Here is a 27275-nt window from a genome sequence, read left to right as displayed (position 1 = left end):
CAAAAGGTGATTGTGTAGACCTTTGTGTGAATTTTGGCGCATAAAAATAGTCATTTAAGGTAGGATATGCTGCTTTCCTAAAATTTTAGGGATTTGTACAGATACCTGTATCACAGAATTCTGTCAGTAACTTGTCCATCAAAATACTGGTTCAATTTGCCATTCTAGGAATATCTGAATATTAATAGGTTGCTTTTATTACTTCCTTTCTATCTTTTAGAGCCTGTCTGTCCCCCTAGAAGTACATGAGTTAAGCACATGTTCGTATTTTTATTTTATTGTTTTCAAGTTCTAGGTCATTTCTTTTCTAGGAATACTTTTTGGAAACCATTTCCTTTTATGATAAGATACTAGAAGCTGAAAATGCAAAAACAGGAACTCCTTCTGTTTTGTATGGAAAATGCTGCAGTTCCATTTGCTGCTTCCAGGAAAATAGGCTGACTTGGTTGTTACAATTTGTTGGCACTTTTCTTGACAAGATAAGTAGGAAGGGAGTACAAGGTATTGAGATACTTGGTGCATGGAGATCATAAACAGCAAAGCCACAAACACAGTTTTGTTGTTTTAGCTCATTGCCTTGAGTTTTAGTCAGTTATAAACATTCAGAAAAATATGGTGGTATCAGAAAACTTGTTAATTTCAAGTGTCTCAGTTGGAGTGAATCATTTTAAAGGTGCATAAAATGCAAAAACTGCTGAGTAGTCTCCCCTTGAAAACAAAGAGAAAGAGCAATAAATGTATCTCAAATTCCACCTTCAAAAATGGAGACACCCATAATATATCCTGACTTGTGAAGATCACAGCTGTAGCAATTAAATGTCTGAGGACTCCTTTTAAATGTGCAAATAAGACCACCTGACCACAACATGGGTTTTTTTATTATTCTGTATAGTTTCAGGTCTGAATTTTCCCTGTGACTGTATCCTTTGCTGGTAGCGCTCTCTTGTGGCTGTTATTTTCATTAAACTACTTAAGGGATTTCAAAATTATGTGTATCATTTCAAGAGTTCTACCTTAGGACACACACAGTCTCTTTTGCATAAGCATTCCTAAATTAAATGTGGTAATACATATTTTAATAATGCAGGAAGGTCAGTCTAGGCAAAAACATGCCAAGTGTGCTTCCCAGAAGATCTCAAAGGGGCAGGTGTATTGAGAGTTCAGGTTTCTTACTGCTTTTCTTGGTGTATTTTTGCCTAAAAGCCATATGCCTGTGGACAGACAGGTGAGAGGCTCAGAGGGGAACGAAGTCTGCTTTGGCAGCAGAGTCAGGTGGAGGAGAGACAGGGATGGGCATCTTCATTAACAGGCTTGATCACAGATGCTGCTCCTCCTGTGGTGCCACTGTCAGTGATGAGCAAGTTACCTCCCACAGCTTTGGTTATTAAAATTAATGAAAAAAAAGGATCTGGGAAACCTTTCTGTGTGAAAGTGACACGTGTGTTCCTGCTGAAGGCTTGAAAGCTTTTCATCCTGAATTGATGTTTTCTCATTTTAGAGATGGGAGAGGTGAAAGGGTTAATTCTTGACCTATTCTGTTTTTTATTTACAAAGATCTTAGCTGATGTTTTATTTTTCAGTAAGGAGGTAAAGCCTAGAAGCTGCACATCATAATCTGAGGGGTTTCCTTTGAACTAGGGACATAGGAGTTTCATCTTTTAAGAGCAGAACAGTTATTAATGAGCAGTGGTTTGGTACTACATAGGCTTAATACCAGTGGGATTATGTATCCAGTGTCATAGCTTTATAAGCATGTCTACATTAATACCAAGTGACGTTGGATGTAGGCTCCTTTTCCTTCTATACTGTAATCCAACAGCAACTAGAGTAATGATTCCAGGTTGTTTACTTAGTTGTACTGTCTTGGATAGAGGTGCATTTACACCTGAGATAAGGCCTTGAGTGAAAGGGGTTTTCACCCTCAAGACACTTGACTGATAATCTCTATTCTTCTATAGACTGAAATCTTGTGTATGGCATTTGTCTGATCACCCACCTTCACTCATATGTAACACAGGCACTGTAATAATCCTAGTTCTTTCAGGGATATTTTTGAAATTGCAACTGGTCTTTTAGAAAAGCTTTCATAGCAATTATGTAACTGTTTATAGCCATTTTCTAGCAAATGTAGTGCTGTGCCCAGCAGTCCCTGTTGAAGGTAAGATGAGCTTGCTTTGTCTGTTTCCTGTTCTGGCTGCAGTCTAGCAGGACAGTTCATCAGTATATGATTGCAGATTAACAAAGAAAAAAAGCTTTTTGAAGGCTAATTAAAAATCCTATCAGTCAACTATATTTTGAGGTTCAGGTCTTCCTTTTCTTTAAAATTAAGGAGATACTTAGTTTTCCTCCTCTTTTACCACTGTATCAATGTAATTCTAGTAGTTTTTTAGACCATAGATTCAATAGTATTCACTGTATGCAATTTATTCTTCTGTTATGTAGGGTGAAGATCGACTTGCTGCTGGAATTCAGGGAAAAAGTTATTTTTTCCCCATTTGAATTTTACTTCTCTGTTTTGCCAATAAGTCACCAAGTGTAGAATAATATTTGTCAGCTTGACTTTGAATCCTCATTCACACAGCAATAACTCCGTGGCTTTTAGATGCTTTCAGAAACAATGTTAGAATAGTGAGCCATCAGATCAAAGTCTGCCTTTCCTTGGACAGAGTGTCCACTTTATCACCCGTGCATATGCGTTAATGTTAACAAGCAAGGAATCATGCTAGCTTACCTTTATTCTAGACTACTTCCAAAAAACCCTCATTACATTAGCTTTGACATCTGTAAGTAATCAATACTTGCCTTTATATGAAGTGCGCTTGTTTTTTAATAGAATGTTGTGGTCTGGCTAATAAAGATTTAGCCAGACACGAACAAGTTCACACAGTTGAGCTATTGGACTTTTTTGTAATTTTGTAATTCTGTCCTATGCTGTTTTAACTAGGTTTCTTATTAAAATCCAAATGTGCCTGTATGAAATAAGACCACTACTTGCCCTTTTGCCAACCTCCTCCTCCTTCCCAAAGTTTGAAGATTTCTGTAAATCCATGGCACTTCCAGATTTTCCTTTACTATAAGCATATCCTTCTTTGACCTGTGAAAAGCTGTTCATTTTACGTATGCAGGATGTGGGTCAGTCACTTGGTGAGGGTGCTGCAGTGCAGTCAGTGTGATGTCTTATAGAAGAGAACCAATAAAGACGTATAGTCATTGTGTGTTTAGTGTGATGGGTCAGTGAACCTGAGGATCTTGGCACATAGGCCAGTACGTAAGAAGGTTTATCTGTATCCTGCTGGGCCGATCCTTAAGGGTTACAGCATAAATAATCTTTTTTTGTTTTCTCCCAGAGAAACTCTGTACAGCCTGTTACTTTATCCTTTACATCCTCAGGTATGATGGTGGTCAGCAACCATGCAAACTTACATGCATAAATCTGGCCAGTGTGGCTATGGAATAAAGCTTATTTTTTCAGGAGAGTTTTAAAATAAATTGTCCTTTGAAAGAATTTCCCAGAATTTGTTAACATCAGTGTCCCTGATGGTTGTACTTGCCCCTTTTTCTATAGGTGATGATTTCCAATACCTCTCTGAGAACTGAGCTTGCTTATTTCTAGGGATATTGCAGACTGCCTCTCTTTTAGGGGAAGTGCTGCTCCCTGAGAAGACTAGCTGGTTAGTTTTCTTATACAGGAAAAACATCTCCAATACTATTGATGGCCCATCAGCTCTTAAGAGGCCTGGATTATTCTGGAGATTTTCTTTTAGCTTTGTCATCTCATATGTGGCATTAACTTCTTCACAATGCGTTTCCCCAGGCCCATCTATTCACCCACGTATTTGGCTAGAAGATTGGAAAAGGAAAGGATAGAACAGATTAAAAAAAAAAAAAGCCAAAACACACACACACAAAACAAACAAAAACCAAACAACCAAAACCAAAAACCAAATAAAACAAAAAACGAGAAAAAAAGCCACCAAAAAATCAGCTTCAGTGGCACAATTTCAATGCATTTTCCATGTGCCGTGTCACACACCGCTTCAAATGAAAAATAAAAATCCCTCTCCCTCCTCCTCCTTCAGAGTCTGTCCTCTGGTTTCAGTTTTTGGGCTTTGCTCAGCTTTTCCACACCGAGCACCCAGGCAGTGTTCACTGGAGCGGGTCGGCGGAGTCGCTGGTATGACTAATCTAAACTGCTATGGCCTCTCAGTGGGCAGCGGTAACAAGGCTCCTTTGTGAGTCTAATTATATCCCCTAAACTGGCGACTGCAGATTAGCACAGGAGGACAGTCGGTCGCCGAGAGCTGTCGAATCCCATGTTCTGTTCTGCCGGCATCACCTGCTTTTGCCGGGAGCAGAGCCCAGGACAGTGCCACCCACACCCCACACGTGCTGGAGCCCTATCGCCTCTCTCTTGGACCTGTCCCGCTCCATGACGTGGGACTTGCCCGCCAGCTGGGAGCCATGCCAGGTCCCTGAGGAAGGGGTCCAGGGAGGCGGCACTGCCCAACACGGTGCCTGGGTAGGTACCTTGCGCTGTGCCAGAGTGGGGAGGCTCCTACCAGGCTGGCCGGGATGTAGGACACTGGCACCTCCTGAGCTCTGGCAGCAGCTCACCCCTTCGTTCCATTGTCGGAACGAAGTGTTTATGCAAGTGTTAAGCAAGTGTTTATGGTGCCTTTCTCTTGGCTTTTTTGTCTTTTTTAACTTCTTGGAGTAGGGGGATAAAGAAAAAGCTGTGCATTTTTGTCTCAATGCATCTGATTAAAATTTCATTATAAGATTGTTGAAGGGGAGTCAGCAGGTGTGGATGAGGGGAGGCAACTGAAACGTTTTTATTGTTTACTTTCAAATTTGCCTCCCATTTCTCACGCAGACCTGGCTTTGTATTGCTGAGCAAAACTCCTCATCTCCCAGCCAGGCTACGTGCTGGGGTGGTTTGCTACTTTGTAAAAGGTCTGCAACTATTCTTCTCAGACCGGTCTTCATCCCAAAGTGTATCCTCAGGACAGATGGAGTAGCAGAGTCACTGTTAGTGAAATTTAATGTCAAGGCCTAAGGGTTTTTAAGTCTTGAGCTTCTATTGGTGTGAAAAGAAAAATTCAGTGGAAAAAGTTTCCCAGGCTGTGAGTTGTTTGCTGACATGCGCAGAGCTTACTCAAGGGTGAAAGGGGATTTTTACGGAATAGTGATAGAGGAAATGAGTATGCTGATAAATGTGTGAGACCAAGATTGTTTGTTCCTCCCAGTAAATCTAAAGAAGGGATCGTGGGATTTCTCCTTGGGAAGGAGAGGAATATGAAGTATTGAGCAAAACTTGGGGGGGGAAATAATAATCTTTTAAATACACTTGTCCTACGCAGTTTGGGGAAGGGGGAGAGGGTGTTAAATGATAAATTTGGCAGAGTAGGATTTTTTTTCCTCATTGCCAGGCAGTCGCAGCTTCCTGCTTTTCAAGAACATATGCTGTGAAGGTGGGGTTCTTGAGCAGCGTGGGCTCAGGATGTGTTTCTGTCTCAGTCTTCTTAGTGGTGACCAGACAGGCCAGCCAACTCCATTAGAGAAATCCTTAATCTAGTAAGGTTAGTGGAGCTTCTCACACTGGAGAGCTGCTCAGATAGAATCTGCCCATTGTGTTTGTTGGGAAGGATCCAAGATCAACTTCTGCAGGTTACTATTAGTTTATAATAATGTATAATAATACATAGCAGAGCACTGGCACATAAAACTCATCACTGAACTTTGAGTAAAGATATAAAATATTACACTTCCATTAATTACTTGGAATTCATAAGAGGTATTCAGTATGTCTCTTTCAGTGACTTTTTTTTAATATATGAAGATAACTTTTCTATTCTTTAAGGCTGTTTAAACTTCCCTGTTGGGAACTCGGTACCACCCTAAAGGGAGTGTTGCAACCCAGTTTTGTTTTCCATCTGAAGACAACTAAATGTAGTACATATAATCCAAACAGCCTGTTAGAGCCATATTCACTGCTCCAAGTTTAATAATAGTGATGTAGGCACAACTTGCATGTGAATGCAGTAGTAGTATTTGGCTTATGCGGGAAGAATGCATGAATTAATTCAGTTATTAAACTACTTCATCATTTCAGAGGGGTGCTGATAGTTCCTGCAGCTTTTTACCACACAAGCTTTAGCAGCAGGAATAACTATTTATGAATATTAGCTAAAGCATTTTTTCCTGTATTTTCTCATTCTGATCTGGACTTAGAAAATCATTTAGGTTTTTTTTTGTTTGTTTGTTTTTGGTTTGGTTTGGTTTGGTTTGGTTTTTTTTAATTTTGTTTTTGCCAGACTGACTCTCTTGTAAAACTTATTCTTGGAGATAATTGAGGTGACTAAAGATTGAGATCTGAAGGGATGGTGTGAGCTAGACTGGAAGAGGAATGGTCTATTGAAGATTTGTGGTGTTGTTGCTGCGAAGTAATTCTGTTGTCAGTCTTGTTTGGAAAATAGCTTTTATTTTGCTGTGAAATGACTGAACCCAGCTTTCAAGTCTAGTGATGCTAAATTGGGTGCATATCTTGGCACATTCAGTTTCTGTAAAATAAGCCTAAAAACCTGAAAGAACATTATTCCTAAACAAAATCAGCACTGCTCGGGGAAAACCAGAAATCAGAGTTGTCTGGTCATTTTTAAACTTTCAGCTCTAAGTGGTTTTAAGTGTTTTAAAACCACTGCCATATATCTGCTCATAATAAGGATTTGTACTTGTTCCCAGGGAATCCAAATCAAGGAAAACAGCACCATTGGAGTTAATGGGTTAAGTAGGGTTGGGTTTTTTTGATCATCATAAATTTACTGAAGACATGAGTGTGTTTGCGTGGTGGCAGGTCTGGAGTGAGTTCTTCACATGGACCAGGAGCTCAGACTGGCAGCTGTGTGAGTTACTGCCTCAGGGCCTGAGCCTCTGGGAGTGGCACAGGGGACAGCCACTTGTCTGCATCCACCACTGGTTTCTCTGAGGCAGAGGATAAAGTGGCTGTCAGTGTGAATCTTTTGCAGAGGTATCTCTGGTTTGATATCCTCGTGTTCATTGCATTTCCTTTGTGTGAACTCTCAGTCATAGTTTGTGTCTGCAGTTCTGGAAGGGTCTCACATTTTTGAGAGGAGTGGAGAAATTAAGCCCCCCATTTTCAGGACTCTGACATACCCCTCTGTTTCTGTGTGTGTGATGGAGGAAGGGAGGTTTGGGCAGGAGTGGAGATGGGGGCAGATCTCTGTGTCCGGTAGGTACAGTACTGTGTGCAGAGTAAAGGGACACGGCACAGCTTGTCCCTTTGCAGTGAGAACAGTGTCATTGTTTCTGGATCCCAGATACCTCTAGAACAGACAATGCAGGGGAAGAAAGGTTGTTTTTACCCAGTCGTGCTTCTGTGACATTGGCTGGATCTTAGTCTTGCTTAATCAGTGTGTAGCACTGTCTTGTAGCAAGGAGGATTGAAGTTGTGGTCCAGCTCTGTTTCTCACAGAAGATGAAGCAGGACATAGAACCAGCCTCAAGAGAGGAGCCAGCTTCTTTCTTTAGTCTCACTGCAGCCCCCATCTCCCTTCTAGGAATGGAGAGCAGTGTTCTTGCTTTTCTCAGGGTCAGGCTCCTACCCACAGGCTGGTAGGAGCTCTCAGTGACAGCATTATACCTGCCCATGCAGATTGCCTCTACTTCAGTTAAGAGTCACCAAAATGTTGGAGAGATTGGGCCTGAATTAATACAGGCATAGGAGGAGAGGAGCTCATGCTCTAAGTTATTTCAGGAAAATATCTGCCCTTTGCCAACGGAGAAATTGTAGATGGATACATAATTGTTTCAAATTGTACTACTGCTTGTTGTAATGCTGTTATAGCTGCAGTCATCAGTTGGAGATTAAGAAGGGAATATAACTTGGAACTGAACAATTAACTTCACCTGAAGCTTGAGCTGCCTCTGGGAAGTAAGGAGGGAGAGGTTACCACAGATGATTGTGCAACTCTAACCACCTTACGCCTTGGGCTTCCAACACGTTAAGGCAGCTGAGATTTCCTGCCCAGATTATGAGCTCTGTAATGTGCCAAACTCTAATGTCTGTTTTAATCTGAAAATAGCTGTTATGACAATAAAAATCCTTTTTAAAAACAGTGCCATACATCACAGAGTGATTTACAGTTGCATAGCTATCTCCAATCTGGTAGAAGCAGTATAAATTTTTACGTACACTTATATATACAATCCAGACGGGGCTCCTTGGAAGAGGTTTTCTTTCTTTTCTTTTTTTTTTTTAATGGAGTAGTTTTTCCTTTCAAATCTGTTGTCCTTCTGAGACCAAGATGCCTCAAGAGAAAGTTTCTAAATAAAAAACTTATTCAGTTCTTTATTAATGTGGAAAATATTGTAATTTTTTTACAGTATTGCACTCATCTTTTGTCTCGGTTATAGCTAAGCTGGAATACAAGGGTCCTGGATGCTATGTGACGTGACCAGTATTTGGAAGATGACTTGAGAATTCCATATGTTGAGAGAATAGGCTGAAAAGCAGTATTTGAGTACTTAACAAGTGCAAACTCTTAAATAGATGAGGAAAAAGACTTCATGTGGGCCTGTTGAATTGGTTCTGCTTCTTACTCTGGTATTTTTTTCTGACTAAAAAGGACCATATTTTTCATAATGGAAACTTGTAGTATTGATCTAAATACTTTATTTTATTATATTTCTGCATTGCATCTGATTTAGCCATTCCTTTTTGTGCACCATTTTGCCACATAATGTATCACCAAGGTGGTACTATCCTCTGTGTTTCTATGCCACCACTACAAGCATGGTCTCAACAGAGGTTTAGAAAAGGCCTTTGGGTAGGGAAGTCTGAATTGGGTCACAAGTTTGTCATTCTGTATGAATTCCCTTACTGGTCCTGTTGGTATTTTCAGTATTCCTTCTCTTAGGTCTTGTGAACCCAAGTAATTTCTGCTGCTGTACTGGGGGAGAGTTGTGATATGACACTTGAAAAGGTTTCAGAAAGTGGGAAAGTCAGGATTCAGCTGTTCCTCTGACATAGAACTACTTGGAGGGCTGAGTTAGAATTCTGATGCATAAATTCAAGAAACAGGAAACTGAGTTGTCCCTGGTAGGGCACTGTTGGTCTTGTAATGTTAGGACATCCATAAGTCCTTTTTAGTGTGGTGGTGATCTCAATATTGCAGCTTCAGAGTGGACAAGGGGGGATAATAATCATTCCCTGAAAAAAAAACCAGAAGCTGTGTCCAGTTTGCACCAGTTTTAGATTGGGAATAAGGTGTTTTATTATTAGAATTTGTTTGTAATGCATAGTGTTTAACACAGTTTCTGTGTTTCAGAACTTGGATAAGTAATTCCCATCTTAAGGAAAGACAGGGTTTAATTGTTATGCATGGAAATTTATGGTTATGGTATTGTGAACTCAGATGCTGAGAGCAAGATTTTTACAGAGCTCAAGATACTGCTTTTATGGTCTACAGGCTGGGGAAAGCTCAGTTGTTAGCGTAGGATGCATCAGGAATAAATTGGTGTTGGGTGGGCTGGAGCAGATGGAGCTGAGAGAATTGGAGATTTCTTTTTGAGATGAGTATTTTATTTGGTGATCTTGTCTATATACTTCTGAAATGTCCTGTGGACTGTAATGGAACAAGAGGTAAATCTTTGTCTTCCTCTGTTTTCTTCATTCATGTTGAAGATCAGTTAACAAATTCACGCTTAGTGTGGGGTTATATTTTTTTAGGCATGATTATTCTTAGCTTGTAGATACTGTGGGCAGTTTGCATGTAGACTGTGTAGGTTTTAGAAGTGATCTAAACCATTAAATAATCCTTACCAGCCATTGATAGAGCTCTTGAATTTAGTATAATTAACCAGCCCCAAACACATATTCAGTGTTTTTCTACAGGTTTTATCTTGATTATTAAGTGACTGCAGCACTATCTTCTGTCACTGCAGCTTTCCTTTCAACACTGCAGCTGATCCTCAAAAAGCCTGTCTGCCTGCCAGCGTAAAGACACAGGTGGGGAAAGACAGTATAGGAAGGAACCAGCCCACAAATGGAATGTGAGCTTGCCATGTTCTTGGAGAGGGGAAGGTGGGAATAGCCAAGCTCAAACAAATACGGAAAGGGGGCCAAAGGGAGGAAAGGATGCAAAGATGGGGGCAGTGATGGTGCTCCAGTGGGAATCGTGCTGGTGACTCTGTGCAGGGAGGTGGTTGAGCTGAGCAAAAAACTGCTAAGGATTCCTTAATTAAGACACAATACTCTTCAGGTATAATGTATTTTCAATACATTTGAACCTGAAAGGATAATAGTTTACTGTTTGATAAGTTAGGGGGATTCACAAAGTTGATAAGGAACCCAATTTTCTTTTTTTTTTTTTTTCTGCTCCTCAAAATGATTTTAAATCAGTGTCATCAAAATCTAAAACTTTGAAGAGTTGAGCATGTTGGACTGGTCATAGATTTGTCTTAGGACAACAAGGCCAGTAATAACTTTTTTCCTTTACCTGCAAAGTTTATTCTTTAATTTCTATATGTGGGGTTTTGTGTTCCTTGAGACTACTGACTGTTCTCTCTCTCAGCTTTTCAAGTTCTGCAGTTTGTGTGTCTGTGCATGTTATATGCACAATATTGAATGTCTCCATTTTTTACCTGTGGCTGATCCAGCTGTCTCTGGACAAGGGGATGTATGCAGTGGAGCTCAGCTATCTGAGGTCAGAGAAGAGTTTATTCATATATCAGGCTAATTAGTTTTCATCATTGGTTCATCCCATGTGACATACAGTGAAGTATGTCACAGGGGATTTTTCCAAAAGAACATTCACTAAAGTGCAAGGAGATGTGGTTCTGACAAAGAGATGGGCTGCGTGCTGATGTTAGTGGTGAGAAGTGGAGCCTTCCAACAAAAACTCTGGTATGACTCAATTATTGCCAGTAGTAATTTGAATTAGTATATGTCAGCCCTTCTGTACTTCTTTTGGAAAACAGTGCACAGTTGGCAAACTAACAGTAATGTTGCTGTTGATTTCTGCTGTTAAATGCTTCACCTTTAAATTCACTTTTCCAGGCTTTTAGCTGGCGTACTAGTTTTTTTTTTTAAATCTCATATAAGCCACATTTGATCAGTTGCAATGTGAAAGCATTTCCATTTAATCTTCAGCAGATACCAAATATAAAAACCTTGAACAAATTTTCTTCTGAAAGAAAGTTTCATTCAGGCATTTTTTGTATTCATAGAGCGATCCTGAAAGAAAGAAGGAGATGGTGTGTGTTGTTTTTATAAAGCTCACCATAGAGCTGCAAAGTTAAAAGGTATTGCCTTAAAGTACTTGTTATGTTTACCAGTAGTTTTTTGGGTTTATTGCTCACCATGTACAGGCATTTTACGCATCTTAAGTTTAATTTGTAAAATATAAAATGAGGATGTGATATCTCTACACAGTTAACTTAAAATTTCAAGTCCTAGTGTTTCTGCCTCAGCCAGGAAGGCCCTGGGTTTTGGCTTTTGAGAGGGGTTTAGGCTGTCACTGTATGTACTGTCCTTCTCTGAAAGGATGTTTAAGGCTCTCCTGGATAAACAGTCTGAATGGTGGCACAGAGTGTACTTTAGAAAAAGCATTTAAATTGCTGCTGTCTAGCCAGAGAACAGTAGGAAGTTGGGGCATCTAAGGCTGAATCTGAGCGAAAGGCAGTAGGACAATCTTACAGAAAGGGAACCAAGTGGCTCAGGCTGTGATGTTCTAAAAAGCAGCAGGGAGGTGAACTGTAAAGTGGACTATGGGTCAGGTTTTAGCAGGGCTTTGGTATATTGGAAGACTAAAAAAACAGTAGTTGGAGTGCAAAACCTGGACAGAGAAATTGTGGGAGTATTTTGAATTTAAAAAAAACCTAAAAAGTCACTTTGCATGTATGTATATATCTATGCATATATCTATAGAGGGATATGCGTGTGTGTGTGCACATGCATGTGTGTGTATATATATAAAACTTCTGTGAATCATTTCTATTGGATATGAGTGACAGTGAAGGTTTACTTCAGAATATATTGTGGGAGTTTTTTTAATTTGGGTGAATCCTTTAATATACAATTGTTGCATGAAAATTTTCAGGGGGGCTTTCTGTGTTTTTGTTCCTTTTCATATTCTTTTACACATATATACCACTCTCCTTCCTTTATTTTTAAATAAACAAAGAAGAAATAAAGTAGGAGATTAACTGTGTTCAGAAAAAGTATTCAACCTCAAGTTTTGGGTGGTTTGTCCTCTCTTGGTTTGCTGTTACATCCAGAGATATAGATATACCTGTATGTCAGGAGGCAGGACAACACTGAAAATGGCGAGGGGAAAGGAGCAGGGAATTGTATTGCCCTTAACCTCAAGCTTTTTTATGGAATTGATAACAACTCTTTAGCCTAAATTAGGATAATTCTTGTATTACTGAGAATGACACAAGAAACTGTTCACATTTCTTATGTAGTTTTGCTCCTGGACCTTAATCTTTTGCCAGATTTCAGATGCTTCATTCCTGTATTACCCTGACAGGTAGATCTACCAGTGGTGACTAACATAGCATGGAGTAATTTGAATTCTATGAATGTAGTTGTCTGAGAGAACACCTAATGTCTTTGTGTAGGGTGATGTAGTACTCTATAGATGACTCTATAGAAAGGAATGTTGTTTGTCTGTTTAAAGGGAGGATAAGAAGCAAGAGGGAAGACATTCCGACCAAATGACAATTTTTTCTTCTTTCTAGAGAAATCATGAGCTCCCAAGTTAGGCAACTGGGTGAGATTTTCACAATCTGCAGTGAAAAATACATAGAACAATTTTTGGAAGGAAAAACAGTGACATCGTCAACTTCTTATTATTTGAGGCCCCTGTAGGTAACTGCAGCTTCATGGTGGTTTTCAGCCTCCTTTTTTTTCCCTGTCAATGATTCAGAAGACTAAAAAAATCCAAATAATGTTTTTAATAAATCAAATAAGTCATTTAGTAGTTTATTCATAGTGGCCTTTTGTATATGCAGTTAATTGCATTCTATGTTGGTCTTCTAGTGTATTTTGTTCCATAGAGCACAAGATTGGTGAACTGCAAAATAAAAAAAAAACACCAAAAAAACACCAAAAAAAACCAAAAACCAACAAAAAAATATATGGATTGGAAGGGCTTTTTTTCCCACAGCACATACAGACTTATTGAAAAAAATTGTTAATGAAGTGCTGGTATGTCTGGCCTAGTGTTACTGTAAAGGAGGGGAGGTGAGAAAGCTGAGAACTATGAAGCTGTTTGGGATTTATAAGCAGACAAACAAGGGCATCTGTGCTGTCACTACAAATTCTTGGCATTTTCTCTATGTGGACTAAGAAACTATATGAGTGGCTTGCTGAGTTCATCCCAAGGACTGAAACCCTCCTTACTGACTTGCTTGACTGGCATGGGGTCACACTGTTTGTAACTGGTCATATGTTTCTGTAGGACAAACAAATGGTTTGGTTTATTTGGCTGTGAAACAATCTAAGGGCACCTTGTGAGCTGTACCTCTCAGTATGTGCAGTGCCTGAGAGTGTTTCTTACTTGAGAATGCCAACTGAATTGTGCATTTGACCTTTAAGCTTGTGCAGGTTTCCATTTTATCTCAGGGCTGCAGCCCTTCAGTGCATTTCCTTAGCCTTGCATCCTTGGCATGTCTTGTAGCCAGTTACACGGGGACTGGGACAAATTTCTAGTTATGGACAAGGTTTGAAATGACTGTCAGTAGTTTGGACATCCTGCTGCAACTGTGAAAAAGTGAACTTGGGCTACTTTAAAAACAAAGTGCTGGAGAGAGGCTTTGCTGCGCTGCTGAAAAGTCTTGAGTTGCATTGTGGTGAATGAAAGGAGAATAGTTTTATTTTGAAAGCTGCTGTTCAGTGTCAATGCGTTGACTGGTTCCCAAATTCTGGTGTTTGCCGGGTGTTCTTTGAAACACGTGGACTATACTGTGAAACAGCGGTCTGCAGCTTTCTGTAGAAATTAAAGTGACTGAAAACTGAATGTATTTTTTTAAAAGAATCTTTAATATAAATAATTGCTACAAGAGTTTTAACTCAGATAATTAGGGCTGACAGTGTGTAACAGGAAGAGTAAAAAAGAATAGATGCTTCTACAGACTCAGCTCAATTGTAGACTCAGCTCATTTCTGACTGAAGCCACTGACTGATTTTTTTTTTTTTTTTAATTAGAAAATTGGGATTTTTTTGCCTAAACCCAGGTTTTATTATGTGAGACCACGCCTTGAGTACTGCATTCAGCTCTGGCATCTCTAGTACAGGAAGACAGTAATCACAGTAGTGACAGCAGTAAGCGGCAGTTCGGGAGCAGGGGCAGACCCCGAGCGGCGGTGCCGGCCGGCGGGGGGAGCGGGGGGGCTGCGGGGCCGCTCCCGCCGCCTGCCCGGGCAGCGCCGCGCGGGATTTGGGATGGGGCACCCCCGGAGGGCAGCGCCGGAAGAGCGTTGGGATGCGACACCCTCGGAGGGCAGCGCGTGAAGAGTGAGGGGCTTTGGGCGAAGGCGAAACGGATTTCCTTTTCCCCCGCCTCTCGAGATCCCCGGACGAACTCAGCCATTTTGAAGAATTGTACAGATTTAATGTGAAAAGTGATCATAGGGCTCGGTAAATTTGGGGCAGCATAAGGACAAGAAATAACAGAAGATAGCCTTTAGAAAGGAATGACAAGCCAGTTTTTTGATTCAGAACTGCGACACATGCAGCCCCTGTCGTGTGAGGCTGCCCCTGCTTGCAGTGAAAGGTGCAGCCTCAGGCTTGTGTGTGAGCCAGCAGTCAGCCCTTTGCTGATTCAGCAGGGGACTGGAATGAAACGTTAACAGACAAATTACATATTAGGAAGAAATTCTTTACCATAAGGGTAGTGAGGCACTGCAACAGGTTGCACGGTTGTGCATGCCTCATCCTTGGGAGTGTTCAAAGCCAGGGTGGATGGGGTTTTGAGAAACCTGACTAATGGAAGGTACCCCTTCCCGTGGCAGGGGGTTTGGAACTGAGTGATTTTAAGTTCCCTTCCAACCCAAACCATTGTATGTTTCTATGAAATAAATTCTAGCAATTGCTTTCCACCTGGATGCAGGTCCCTGGAAATGCCTGTCACCTTTTTGCTTTGGTTATTCCCAGTGCAAAAGCCTGTATGACAGGGTTACAACAGAGGCGCTGTTTGGTAGCTAAGAATGAAACAAATTCTGTTGTTGGAGGTGGTGCTGGGGAAATAAATGCCTATGTTGCTGTATCTGCTAGCCTTTTATCTTTTTTCCTTTGTAATGTATCTTCTTCAATACTTATCAACATTTTCCTTCCAGCAGCTTCTGTAAAAGCACTAGTAGAAAGACACTTTCAGTGAAATGCTTTTAATAATGCTTCCATTAATGCCAGAGGTTTTCTGGGTTGTAGGTTCAGATGATCTCATTCTGTCACTCAGAATTAGTACAGAGGTATTACATTAGAATATAAATGCTCAGCTTCCAGCTTCTTTAGTTGCCTGCAAAATATTCCTGTTTTGAATCTTTTAATCTTTTCTTTCTAGTCCTTCTACCCATTTTGCTAAGTTTTAGAATCAATATTTGTGCTGCACTTCACTTTTTTTTTACGAAAAAAATTGTTTCTTGCAGTGCAGGACATAGTAATTGTAGTTAAATGTTGAGAATCTATCAGAAAGCATTTTTGAGTATACACAGTAAATTGATTTTTAGTCATGTGAACTTCACAACAAAAGCCAGTGTCTACGTGATTCCACCTTCTAGGTATCCCACTGTTCAGACTATTATGTCAAAAAAAACCCAAACCTCTCAAAAATATCTGTGTGTGCACAAATACAAAACATTAAACAGAACTTGTAAATTTATGTCCACTTGACTTGTCTTATGTCACAACTCAGTCCAGTCTGTTCCTCCCCTTGCTTGGCTGTTCAGGAAAATGAAAGTGGTGGTGGATATTGTGGCACAGAAAATGCCATCTGAAAATGATATTCATGTAGCAAGGAACTATCTTATGAAGATCTTGAGAAGTTCCATGAGGTACAGTACAGACTTTACATGTGCATCCCTTCTCTTTCTTCCCAGTGATTGGATTCCTCCTACCATTTGCCAAGCCCAAACTGTTGCAGAAGCCCTCTTCCCAACCCTGTTTTCCTTATGCTCCAAATGCTGCTTATATTATGCTAGTTTTCTAGTCTTGTGTTTCCTTGGTAGTGCATCATAAAGAGTAATTGTCTCATAATAGATAAACCTTTTTAGCTGAATTGATGCCTAAGATGTCTGTTGAATTTGCTCAATAGGTATTTTGCTGAGTTGGTGTCAGCACCTTAGAAATTAGCAGTGTGGGGGGAAAAACATTCAATGTTCTGTGCAGCTGAACAGTGGAATGATTTGTTTTCCATACCTGCACACAGGCTTGTAGGACACAAGGACCTTCTGGAGCCCATCATCGCATGGCTGAGCATAATCTTTTGCATTTGTTTGCACTAAGAGTACTGGGGCTTCTCTCCTCTCTGAATAACATGTCCTGTCAAGAATGGACAACGTGGTGATACTCTGCTTCACTGTTTTCTCTTTTGTCATGCTGTGAAGAGTAGGCTTTTGTTTATGGAAACAATTACTTCTTTTTTTAGTGACAGTGAAATTACAGTTTCCCTGTAGAATTATTATTCTCCTTTTGTAATCCTGCATGCAAAGTTTGGAAAGGCAATTCATCATTAATTTCTTCAGATCTTCATGAATGTACTGTGAAAAGCCATGTTCTCAGATTTGACCTGTTTTGAAGATATTGGGTTTACAGGGAGCTTTTAGTTTTGGTCTCTAAATCCAGTGGCTGTCTGATAACCCAAATTTATAAAAAGGGGGAATGAGTTAAAAAAATAGAACTATGTTTAAAGTTCAAATTGAAAATAGGGAACACTTTCTCAGTGTAGCAAATTACTCCTGTAACTCAGACAAATGACTTAACCTTGAAGTAATAAATTTTGTGAATACATAAGTGCATTAAAAAAATCTCAAGAACTAAGGTCCTATAAGCCTTTATTTCAGACTCTGACTTGGAAGGATGGGATTTGTCAAACCTTATACCTCATCTAAATTTTAAATTACACTTCCTCCAGGATGAGACAAGGAGAAGAGCAGGATGAATTACCTTCAAAGAAGTTCCTGCTTCATTCCCAGGTGAATGACAGGGTCCAGACAAATGGCCTGTACTTGGCATCTGCTCACTAAAACAGAAGTAGCTGGATTCCACCAGGAGGCCTATTTAACCTTGGGGGGGGGAAAGAATGCACTTATTTCATGAGTGCTGAGAGGTGTTACAAAGAGCAAGTCCTTGGAAGGAAGTGCAAGCTGTTGTTACTAATTCCTGAGTGGCAGGAAGTGGTAGAGGAGTATGGAGCATGGAACAGTTTTGCAGAACAGTTTTTAAGGTGCAAAGCTCTAACAACTTACTGTTGTACTTCTTAGAAGGGATCTCTTCAGACCGTGTATGCTTGGAGATGATATCCAAGTAAATATTTGTGGAACTTACATGATTTGCTGAACTGTTTTTGAGATGTATTCTTTAAAAAAACAAATCCAGAAAACCCCAAACCAAACAAAACCCCCCTGCATATCTGGGGTACGAAACATTTCAAGAGCTGAAGCAGAACTTGGCTGGAGTTAAAATGATTAGTTATATCACTATTACTAACTTGTATGAAACAATGTAGATGGCTTTAATCCTTCCTGTCATTAACTCTTTTCTTTCCAGCTTTTCCCATATACACCTACCTACAGTAAAACCTTACCAAAGCCCTACTGTTGTCAAGTTGTAAACAAGTCCTAAGTCTCAGTATTAGCTTTAACTATTCAAGCTCTGGTTATGTGTCAAGTACTTTAAAATTTATTTATCTGTCTTTGTACTTTGTGAAAAACACCCGCCCACCCCACCCCTAATAAAAAAAAAAATAAATTAAAAGCAAACAAACCAAAAAAAGGGAATAAAAAAAGCTCACCAAAGAAATTACCCAAGCACAGACCTTGGAAAGTCTTGGCATTTCAGTGCATCTCAAGCATTTAAAATAAATGGCGATGTCTTTTCAAACTGGCATGCATGCAGAAAGTTTTGCTGTCGTTTAAAGTCATTATGCTTCTGTCCTATCTGTGAAATCTTTTACTACCAGCCTGGTAGATTTTTTGCTGCATATCACCTTATTGAACTGTTTGCATTAGACTAGTACACTCTACCTCTCTTGTTTTCAGGAGAAATGACCTAGCCTGCAGGCCACACTCCTGGCACGCAACCAAATTTACGGAAAGTCAGCCTGAGACAGCCACGTCACACCTTTCCTCGTCTAATGCCTGCGCCACCTGGCACTCCCACTATCATGCAAGGTGAGTCTCTGCCTAAAGTAACACACATTAAGCTCTAACAATGACACAGTAGTAATGTTGGTCATGTCGTTGAGTGGTTTTTTTTTTTAAAAACAACAAATGCAGAATTGTTGTATTGTAGTTCTTTAGTATTGCCTGTGCTTTTAGTGCTTAAAGGGGGAGTTGGGAAGTTTGATGTATGGATGAGTGGATTTCAGAATCAGTATGTGATACGTGCATATGATTGAAAGGTAAGAAATTATCTTTAAGGGCAATCAAAACGTTCTGTTTCTTGTTCTGCATTTCCTTTCAGTGTCTACTGGTAAAATCCTAAGGCAAAGAAACTATCAAAATTAACATTCATAAAGTGAAAGAGGAAAGAAGAAATTGATAAATACTGTTTCAGACAATTAAAAGGGCTTTTTCTAAAGGGACGGTGTGGAATCTTTTATTGTTGGACTTTAAGATATTATTGGTTTTATTAGTTAAACTGTCTTTCTGTAATCTGATCTTCCCTACACCTGCGATCTTGCTTGTGTAGACAGGTAATAAGACCAATGATTTTCAGTCCCTGTTTAAAGCACCTTAATATTTGTTAGGTCTCATTCAACACTAAGGGAGAAAGGCTAGCACCCATGCAGATTGAGCTGTGAAACTGTAAACCTTTAGGTCATGTCTGTTTGTTCCTGGTTACAGGTTCTTGTTTATTTCCTACTCTTAGATGACATTCTTTAGCATTTCACAAGGATTTTTTTGTTGTTGGTTGTATGTGTGTGTGGGGGGGTGTTGTGGGGTTTTTATTTGGTTGGTTTTTTGTTGGGTTTTTTTTTTGTTACTTTTTCCTTCTCGGTTCCCACTGCGGCATAGTTACATCGAGCATTACAGAAAATGAGTCTGGTTTACAATCCCAGTTTGGGAAGTAGACTTCTGTTTTCTGTGTTGACTGCTGTACATTCTCCATCATTACTTCTTGATGCTAATTTATTGTGGTGGTCAAAATAAAAGAACATTATTTACATTTTTAGGGTTGTTTTTACATTGTTTCCTTTGGAAGCTTCTTACTATTTTTAAAATCACTTACTGTCTGCCCCTGAAAAAAGTATCAATGTTAACATTAGGCAGAAATGTTTTTAAATGTTTTTTCTAATACTTTATTAGCAGAAGTTTTAGCAAATCCTCGATTATAGTTGCTGCTGGCTTACATTGATTTAAAGTTTGTATTTAAATATCATGTAGATGGGTTGATTTAGATTTATAGATTTGAAGACAGTAGAAGTCTTTTTACATAGAAACAAAATTCAGAAACTTCTAAAAACTTCTGTTGTGTTCCTCATTGCATTGCTATAGCTATAGCTACTATTAATGAGTCTTCTAACTGAGCTGTAAATCAGTATATTCTTCCTGCTCTTCCTGATGGTTGTCCTTGTGAAAGTAAAATACTACAAGACACGTGTCTCAAGGTGTGATTTGATAGGAGCCAGGTGTGCCCCAGTACTTGGAAAAGAAAAAAAAGATTGGTTCAAGGCCAGTTTGAAATAAGGTTTGGTCAGGAAATTGTGTGTGTAAAAGAAGAGAGGGGGGTAGGAATAGAGCAATCCTCTCCCCTCACATATCAGAAATAGCAGCAATTGCTGGTAGATATGAATATTAATAAAAAGGGCAAATTCTTTCTCATTTTTTCTCAGATGCTGACCAAAGATTTAGTGGCTTTAGCACAGTATAATAGCAGGGTTCCCAGGTCACTGCTATCCTGAACCCCTTGGCTGCCTGTGCTGCCCACTTGAAAGGCGATGTGTTTGGGAGATTTGTCAGCCCTGGTGTCTGTTGTCCAAGACAGTTCAGTGGCAGAGCTGGTTTCAGACTGCGGCTGCTTGAGGGGGGCCCAGCATTCCTAGAGTGGCAGCCCAAGGAATTGGGTATTTTGAGGATCAGACTTGCAGAGGCGGGGTGGTTTGGGCTTGCTGATCTGCAGAAAGAGGTGAGCAGCATCAGGGATTCCCCACTTTCAAAGTACAATTCACAAAACAGAGAAGCACGGAGCTGATCAGGAGGCACAGCTATCAGTAGCTGAAAGCATCAGTATGCAAGGAGATAATGGAAATAGCCTGAGGAGGGAATATTTCTAAGCAAGCATCCCACCCCTGGGCTGTTTCTGGAAGTTCGTGTCCTTCCTTGAGCTAAACATCTGAGACTGGTATTCACAGCCTAAAATCTCCTCTGAATGTACCTGCCTGCATTTTCTCAGTGAGTGTGAAAATTCGCTAAATCACTTGTAAAACATGGAGAGTTCATTTAGGGGGAGAGATGCTTTCGCTCTCTTCCAAGCTGGATATACCTGGATTTTTTGTGTTGATGGAGTGGGGCACAGCTGGCCAAAACAGCCCCCTGAAGTTTGTCCTCACTATCTAGCTAGGTGTGAGGTTTAAGTAGGCAATTTGATTTGGTTTGAGTTTGAGGGTTTTTTTGTTGTTGATTGGTTGGTTTTGGTGGTTTGGATTTTTTTGGCAGCCTGATGAATTTGAACCTTGGAGAAGGTGTGTGAAGTTAGAGGAAGACAGACAAACCAGAGGAGCCTGTATATAGGAGAGAGGGTAGTTCTGGAGCCCAGCTCTCCACATCCAGCATTATATGTGGGGGGTTTTTATCATGTGACTTTAATTCAAAAACTGTAAGCTATCTTGGGAGCACTAGGCTAGGTCTAAGTGCCTCTCATGCAAGGCTAGAGAGATAAAACTTGTAACGCTTTTGGTGTCTTCATTTCCCTCTGTGAGTCTTTTGTCTTTTTCACAGAGGTCATACCTTAATGACAGGGACACAGACTAAACTAAGACTAAACAGGCCTATCCTAAACTAAGGCCAAGTGCATTTTTCTGGAAGGTGTGTTTATGAACTCTCATAAGTTGTTGAAAGTTTAAACCCTGCATTTTCTTCCAGTAGGATATACTATAATAGAGGACCCTACAGGCTTTGTTTTTTCGGTGCCCTTGGCTGTGCAGTTGCAGCCAACAACCTATTTTACTTCGTTCTTGCCTTACTGGTGTGGCTGTGAGGCAAGTATGCTTTGAGAAGGTTTTGGGGCAGTTGGGGTCAGGTACATCTGATTTGTTAATCCCATGCAGTTGAATGTGGTCTAATTTACTGAGATGTTGTTACTGCTGTAAGGACCCAGAAGCAGAAACTCATGCCCTGGGTTGGGAGGGATGCTTATTGGCCAAAGTGGCCAAGGATGGTGTTTGTAGATTATTTCTGGATTTCACTTGCCAAACTTCGACCAGCAGTGTGAATCCACAATGCTCTTGTGAATCCACTCTAAAAAAGCTGTTGAGAGAAGGGTATCCTGGGATACCAGGCTCAGGCAGAGAATTGGCTTTTTGACTTCCATGTCAGGATTCATAGGAGGATTGCCCTGCAGGAGGACATGCTTTGCAGTAACATGCCATCAGAAATCCGCCTGTCCTTCCTTTAAAGTATTTGTTGCATCTGCTGGATTTCCATTAGGCATTTTCTAGCAGGGCTTTGACCTATTATGCTGATGATCTCTGCTGCACATGTGATACCAGCAGATTTACATGAGACCCGTAATTTGTAAATTGAGTCTTTCCTGCACAAGTGTTATCTTTATTTTAATCAATGCCAAGTACCTGGTTGTATTTTATGATCCTAAGGGTCTTTTTCAACTTTAACAGTTCTATAATCTCCTTAGTGCTGAAGAAGGTGGAAAAATATCAACAATTCTTAGTAATATCTGGCTTGCATTATTCATTGGCAAAGGAAATCCTAGTAATGACCAAGATACTTTTTGCATGAAATACTGTATCAACCTAAGATGACATTTAAGACCTTTTCAAGGATTCAGCTAGATGTTTTAAATGCTGAAAATAAATTAAGGAAAAAACAAAAAACCCTGCAAGAGGAGGCCAATGCTAGTGTATTTTGTTAATAAAATGCTTTTAGAATATAAGCATAAAGTATATCTTCTCTTATTTCATATATATTGGGTTTGACCACATTATATTAAAAAAAAATTTAAAAGGCTGTAGTAATAGAGGGGGAAAGCAATTCTCCTGTTAGTACTGAATTCCAAAGAACTGTTGAGTTGACCTTTGCAATATTTTTGACAGAAGAAAATATCTATATAACTCTGTATTTTTTATGTGGACTAATCTAATTTCATTGCTAGCTTTCACAGACTTCTTTACTGCACAGAATTTGATGGATGCTTCATGTAATTATAGCTGTAGGGAAGTAGAATAATTCTGGGAATTTTGACCAAGGGGCTTTGCATGCAAGGGCGAGAATTTGAATTTGGTACATAAAAGCAGGAGGAGCTGCCACTGAAGTTCAAACAGGGAGATGTGATGAGAATAATTGGGAAGACGGTTGTCTCAGCATCAATGTGTTGGGTTGATGGGAGATGGATGCTGTGAGAGAGAAAAGAAATGAAAGAAAATGGAAAACTTGTTGGGTAGGAAAGTATGAGAAGCAGCAAGATTTTGGAATAGTGTCCTTGGTAAAAGACCCAGAGAAAATACAGTGTCAAAGATGATGTTTCTATAGATGAAAGAGTAGCAGGGAGAAACTGGTGGCAGTAAGGGTTCTTGAAGGAAGGTCAGAAGTATAAGGTTGGCCATGCAGAGTTTATGTTGCTCTAGCATCTTCTCCTGAAGTTTTCCTGTCGATGTTGTGGAACTGGGTGGAATTGAATGACATTGTTGTAAGGGTGTCCACCTGAGATTAGTTTGAAACCACACTGATAAGGTGCATATGCAGGCTCACAACTGGAGTGGTGGTGGTTGAGACAAATGTATTTAGTGAACCTCTGCTTAAAAGTTAGAATGTCAAATGAACAGGCAGATTTGGATTTAACTTTATGGGAATAACTTTTTAACAAGGGAATAACTTTATGGGCTGAAGACATTTAGAGTGACATTTGCAGAGATGAAGAGGGAAGTACATTAATAGCTGGAAGAATCGGGGTGCCTGGAAAATAAGCTGGAAAATAAGTTGGTGTTTGTCCTGGGAAAGAGGGAGCTAATGGAGCTCAAACTATACTTTTTAAAAGCAAAGTCAGCAAAATCAACATGTTGCAGAGGGAGAAGGAAACCTTCAAGAAGATAAATGCATATTACTTACTAGTGAACTTACATAGGGAAGTTGAGTTAGTTACTAAGGTTTCAAGCATTGAAACAGAGTATAAAGTTGAAGCCCTGACTTTATGTTCAAACTTTCAGTTTTATTAGATTGTTTGTCCTTAACTCCTGTGCAGATGGATCTTAACCAATGTTATTAAAATAGGTGGCTATATATTTGTGACATTTTTTTGACTGGTTTATTTATTTTGATGCTTTTTTTCATTTCCTACAGTAGTTGTTCTTCTCATGACCTCTCAAACTCGTGGGATCAGTCAAGTCTATATCGCACTTCTGACCAATTCAGCTCTTTGGGAAGTATGGACAGCTGGGACCACACTCCACAAGTAGCCCAGTATGGAAGACTTTCTTCTGCAAGGTCTAATAGTAGCATTGATCATCTAGGGAGCCAGAGTAAGCGGGATTCAGCCTATGGGTCTTTCTCCACGAGTTCTAGCACCCCTGACCACACTCTGTCCAATGCAGACACTTCTTCGACAGAGAACATGCTATACAAAGTGGGCCACTGGGAGACTGCTAAGCATGGAAGCAAGTCTGGCCAGTTTTTGAATGACAGCAGTGGAATAGAGGACAAACCTGGGTATTTGCCAGCTCCCATTCAATATGAGAACAACAAAAGTCCTAGAATAGAGGAACACCCAGATAGCAAGCTCACTAGCTCTGGAAGATCCAGTTTTGGACCTGTCTGGTATGTTCCTGATAAGAAGAAGTCTTCATCTCCTCCTCCCCCACCCCCACCTCTTCGTAGTGACAGCTTTGCTGCTATCAAAGGCCATGAGAAAGCCCATGGCCCTGTGTACTCAGAGGGTGCCAGCACGCAGCACTTTACAGCCCTGAACCGATCTCAGCCCAGGAATGACTGGAGCTTGGAAACTGTGGAGCAGCAGCGGCGGCTCTCCAGAGCATGTGACAGGAGGATCAGCAGCTCAAATTATAAGTCTGATCTTAGTTCAGAACATACTTTTTCTTCAACTGGTGAAAGGTACAGTAGTAATGCAGGACCTGTGAACAGACTACAGTCATCCTTGTCCAGCACCGACGTTCGGTTTGCACAGCCTGCTTACACTTACCACCACCAGCACCAGTACAGCGATGAGAGCACTTTTTATCACAGTGCGAGAATCTTAGCTGCACCTAAAGATCAGCAACATTATCTGTCCTACAGTGGCATTCAGGAGTTATCTACAGATCATTTTCATGGCTACAGTCCAAACCAAGCCAGCCTGCTCAACACTGCCTCTTTGAACAGTGCTGCTGAACAGAAGGTGGACAACACTGGACAGAGTCGATATTATTGTGTGACGGCAAAACATCCTGCTCAGGGAAGCTCAAAGCCAGTACAACTCAAGGATGACAGTTGGAAACCTGCAGTGGGAACTGATGTATCGCTTGGACCTCATGAAAATCCTGCAGTTATCACAATGGCCCAAACCCCAAAATACTATCTACCTCAACAATCTATTGAATCTTCACTGAAAAGGTGTGAGAACAGTAGTCATTACCCAATGGACAGAGAGCGGGATGTAATAGAAGAAGCTAAAAAACCCAATCATACTGAAAAGTCTGGACAAAAGAAAAACTGTGAGAGCAGCTTTGAGGAAAGTGAAACTAGGCCTGGTCAGCAGGAGTATGTAAAGAGTTGTGTCCTTACCACTGAAAACAGATCTGCTCAGAAAGATTTTAGGTGGGGTAAAGATGAGAGTAGCAAGATTTCTCCTCAGAAGACCCCAATGTTGCACTCTTTAGCTCAGGAAGGGAAAAAGCAGGCTAACAACAACCCAGAAGTGGTAACAGAACGACAGGCTCCATTTGACACTCACTTGTCTAAACAGGCACGAAGGAGTGATCGTTTTGCGACAACCCTGAGAAATGAGATCCAAATGAGAAGAGCAAAGCTGCAGAAAAGTAGAAGTACTGCTACGTTAGTAGGGTCATCTGAAGCGGAGGAGTGCAATGAGACCTGGAAACCAGATTCAGCAGGGAATGTCACCACCTCCCCAGACACAAACTTTACCAGCACCTACAAAGATCACCTTAAGGAAGCTCAGGCCAGGGTTCTGAGGGCGACATCCTTCAAACGTCGGGACTTGGAGCCCAGCCCTGCTGAATATCTCCCCCGGTCACCTGAGCGGAAAACTGGTAGTCACAACTCTTCGTTATTGGCTTTGGTTTCTGAAGATGTGTCTGGATTCTTCGAGGCTACACAAGCTAAACCGAACCCTTCAGGGAGTGGCACTCATCATGTTTCTCGCATTGGAGCCAGGAAGAGGTTCACAACAGAGCAAAAGCTGAAGTCTTACTCTGAACCAGAGAAGATGAATGAGGTGGGGATGTCAGAGGATGAGTGCCATGCTCATTGTCGTCCAGATATACCAGAAGAAGCCCTGGGCTCATTTGCAGACAGATGGAAATTTTTTGAAGAAACAAGTAAACCTGCATTTAGAAAATCATCACAGAAACTTGTTCCCCATGGTCTAGCAGAGGGACAGCCTGAGTGGAAAACTCGTGATGGACAAGAGGGAGAGGAGTTGTGGTATGAGAGAAGGGGTCGGGTGGCCTCTGCTGGACTTGAAACTGCTCATGCTTCAAAAGATAGTATTCACCACAGCAATAAGGCTGCTGATAGGATTGTGAAATCTGCACAGCCACAGCGCCTGGGAACCTTTGCAGAGTATGAGGCATCATGGAAGGAGCAGCGGAAGCCAATAGAACCAAGGAACTCAGGAAGGTACCATTCAGCTGATAACATCCTTGATGCAGGCCATGAACAACATGGGAAATCCCAATACACCCATGAGAGGTCTAGATCATCCCCTTCCACTGATTTCTACAAACAGGTACAAGTGTCTTTTGCATTATCCTTTAAATTGCCTAAGGTGGTGGGGGACAGGAGAGGAGTAGAGGGGGGAAGAGAATTTTTATGAAAATTTCCAGTTTAGGAATACAATGTAATAAGGGGTTTGCCTTTGGTCAGTAAAGGAATAAATTTTATGGGTAGCTCTCATAAGTAAAATGAGGAAGATCAAATATTTTACTGCACAAGAGCAATTGGATCAAGTAATTTCTTGTATGTTGTAGCCAGAAGGAAGAAAACAATGTGGTTGATTCGATAATATCCTTTTTTTTACAGTAGAGATGTAGGAGGATCAAAGCAATCTTCACCCATAGTTATTTTTTCGTTGGTGTAGTTGACTTCCCCATTTTAAGGTTTTCAGTTCTCTGAAACTATGAAGAAAAAATGTTGCAAAGGGAAATAATATGTACTTTTGTCCAATTTTGTTAATGGTCTAATAGTTTCCATGGATTTCCTCTTCTAAATTTGCTTGCTGCAAAAGCTACATAGGATAAAACGTCTGTCTAATAAAGTTTAGAGATTATAAATATGCCTGTTAATGGTAAAGCTACACTACAGCAACAAATGAAACTTCTTAGTGTTTTGTTTTACGTCAGTTTGCTTGATTTAAGATGTATACATTTATTCCTTAGAGAGTTGCCAAATGTCTGTTCAACTTGCAAGTAAATATTAAGTTAATTTTTAACTGAGCAGGCCAGGGAATGGTTGGCAGGTGGCACTGCAAGTAAACAGAGAAACCAAGTTTCTTTAGTTCTCTGTTAAAAGATGTTGTTCAAGCTGCTACAAGATTGTCTGATACCTCTAAGGAGTCAGAGTGTGTTCGACTTGTGTTGAACTTTGCCTTATGCAAGAAAAGACTAGAAGCAATGCAGTCGTGTATA

General features: G+C 40.4%; 1 protein-coding gene across 2 annotated transcripts in view; it reads left to right on the top strand.

Annotated features, from left to right (window-relative positions):
- The window catches only part of SHROOM2 (shroom family member 2), a 123348-nt gene that overhangs the window by 58705 nt on the left and 37368 nt on the right, over positions 1-27275 (top strand). The window contains exons 3-4 of one of the 2 annotated variants that reach the window (XM_051794906.1): positions 18280-18411; positions 23758-26377. In XM_051794906.1, coding sequence (XP_051650866.1) covers positions 18280-18411; positions 23758-26377 — 2752 coding nt within the window. Of the gene's footprint in view, positions 1-18279; positions 18412-23754; positions 26378-27275 lie in introns of both variants that reach the window. The other variant, XM_051794905.1, reaches the window with a different exon arrangement.

This window comes from Manacus candei, unplaced genomic scaffold (genome assembly GCF_025592945.1).
Source record: "Manacus candei isolate 608988 ecotype Guabito, Panama unplaced genomic scaffold, ASM2559294v1 h1tg000041l, whole genome shotgun sequence".
NCBI lineage: Eukaryota > Metazoa > Chordata > Aves > Passeriformes > Pipridae > Manacus > Manacus candei.
This window is presented reverse-complemented; position numbering and strand designations above follow the sequence as displayed.